Source organism: Vigna unguiculata, chromosome 10 (assembly GCF_004118075.2).
Source record: "Vigna unguiculata cultivar IT97K-499-35 chromosome 10, ASM411807v1, whole genome shotgun sequence".
Taxonomy (NCBI): domain Eukaryota; kingdom Viridiplantae; phylum Streptophyta; class Magnoliopsida; order Fabales; family Fabaceae; genus Vigna; species Vigna unguiculata.
Window position 1 is genome coordinate 38,312,909 of NC_040288.1, and position 1,708 is coordinate 38,314,616.

General features: G+C 31.9%; 1 protein-coding gene across 1 annotated transcript; it reads right to left on the reverse strand.

Annotated features, from left to right (window-relative positions):
* Positions 1-598: 598 nt before the first annotated feature.
* On the reverse strand, positions 599-1,131 carry LOC114166508. The gene has a single exon (XM_028051249.1). The coding sequence runs from the start codon at positions 1,087-1,089 to the stop codon at positions 712-714; it is 378 nt and encodes a 125-aa protein (XP_027907050.1). The 5' UTR covers positions 1,090-1,131; the 3' UTR covers positions 599-711.
* Positions 1,132-1,708: the final 577 nt, after the last annotated feature.

A 1,708-nucleotide genomic window follows, 5' to 3' on the forward strand; every position in this document is an offset into this window, starting at 1 on the left:
ATTAAAAATCAATTACGTGAGACTTAAAATTTAATTAAATCTAAATAAATTTAACAAGTGAAGTTTTCTTTTATGATTAGTCAAACTCCAGTTTTTAACTAGATATTTTTTGAACGATTGGGCTTGATGGGGTAAATCATGATTAAATTGTAGAAATCCACTTCATGGACCCAACAATAAATTTTTTTTCAGTCATCTCCTTTCGGGCTGCTGCTGCTTCTTGCACCCTCTAAATTTTCTTCTATATCCTTTTGTATGAAACTACCATTTTGTCCTTTATTATTTTATAATAACATCAATCTTTGATTTTTTTTTTTTTAAATTGGACATCAATGCAATTAAATTTTAAGATATTCCTTTACACTCAAAACCTTACCATAATATGTTTTCAATTTTTTATATATTATTAATTCTGTTATTTCTACTTAAATTCGCATTTAAAATATTAAAAAAAGTTATTTCTTTTCACATATTTATATATTTTAATATCTTATATATTTATCTTTTTAGTTTAATAACATTCACGTAATAAGAATGAAAGTAATACATTCAGCTTTTAAGATATCAAAATACGAAATCAAAAGCTATTACCACCATGCATAATTAACTCTCAGTAGTTTCTGATATTCATACGTTAAAAATATAACACATATACATAAAATGCAACACTCTGAAACAAAAAAAACGAGAGATTATAACGATTTCATGCTTCTATCTCCATAAGAATTCTTGAACTGAGGCTTGCCAGTGAAGAACAAGCATGAGCATAACCAAAATCATCCCCAAACCCCAGGAAGAGCTTCCAACTCTGAACACCCACGAAGGCTCAGGAGAAGGTAGAAAGGAAGCTCTTGGTGTTGATGATGATGAAGACACAGAAGAAGAGGTTGTTCTTATGGCAATTATGAGACCAGCAAGAAACATAGGCAGAACAAAACCACCAGAGCTCCATTTTGATTCATAGTACCTTCTGTCACTTCTTGAATTCCCATACAACGGAGACAACACCACTGCAGAGACAAAAGCCAACACCATGGCCAATGATCTATGTGATGAAGAAGAAGAAGCATAGGTAGTGGTGGTGGCCATAACTTGAAGCTGAATTTGTTTTGTGTATGATGAAAATCTGAGGTTATGAAGAAAGAATATATAGTGGGAGGAAAAGGTGATTAGGCTAAGGAATTATAATAATGTATGTTGAATGATGCAGAAACAACCGGCCAAAAAGTGAAGAGGATTAAAGAATGGACACAAAAGATAAAAGAGAATATAAAGGTGAAAAGGATGGTGGAAAAAGGAGATTCAGGGTATGGAAGTAAGGTATTTTTCTTAGCTTTTTGTTTGTGTTCACATTGTTATGTGTTGTTGATGAAGAAGCTATAGCTGTAACCCATGTTTTATAGATTGGAGATGAGAGTAGCTGTAATCAAAGTGACAAGCACTGCATCATTAGCAACAACAATTTGGATTACTTTTTGACAGTGTTGTCAGAAAGAGAAACTTGGGTTTTGTGTTTTTCATTTGATCAATGTTTTTGAAACCAAAACTAAACCCTTTATTCTTATTAATAAGAAAGAAAGAAAGGAATGCAGAAAGTATGGTAGTCAGGCCTCCAAAAAAGCAAACATTTATACAATCAATTACCAAACTTTACCTGTTTATTTTACAGGTCTGAATTCGGTTTGGAAACGAACTTTCAAGGTGATTT

Coding starts and splice junctions, on each gene's coding strand:
- LOC114166508 (XM_028051249.1), bottom strand. CDS start 1,089: ATGGCCACCACCACTACCTATGCTTCTTCTTCTTCATCACATAGATCA.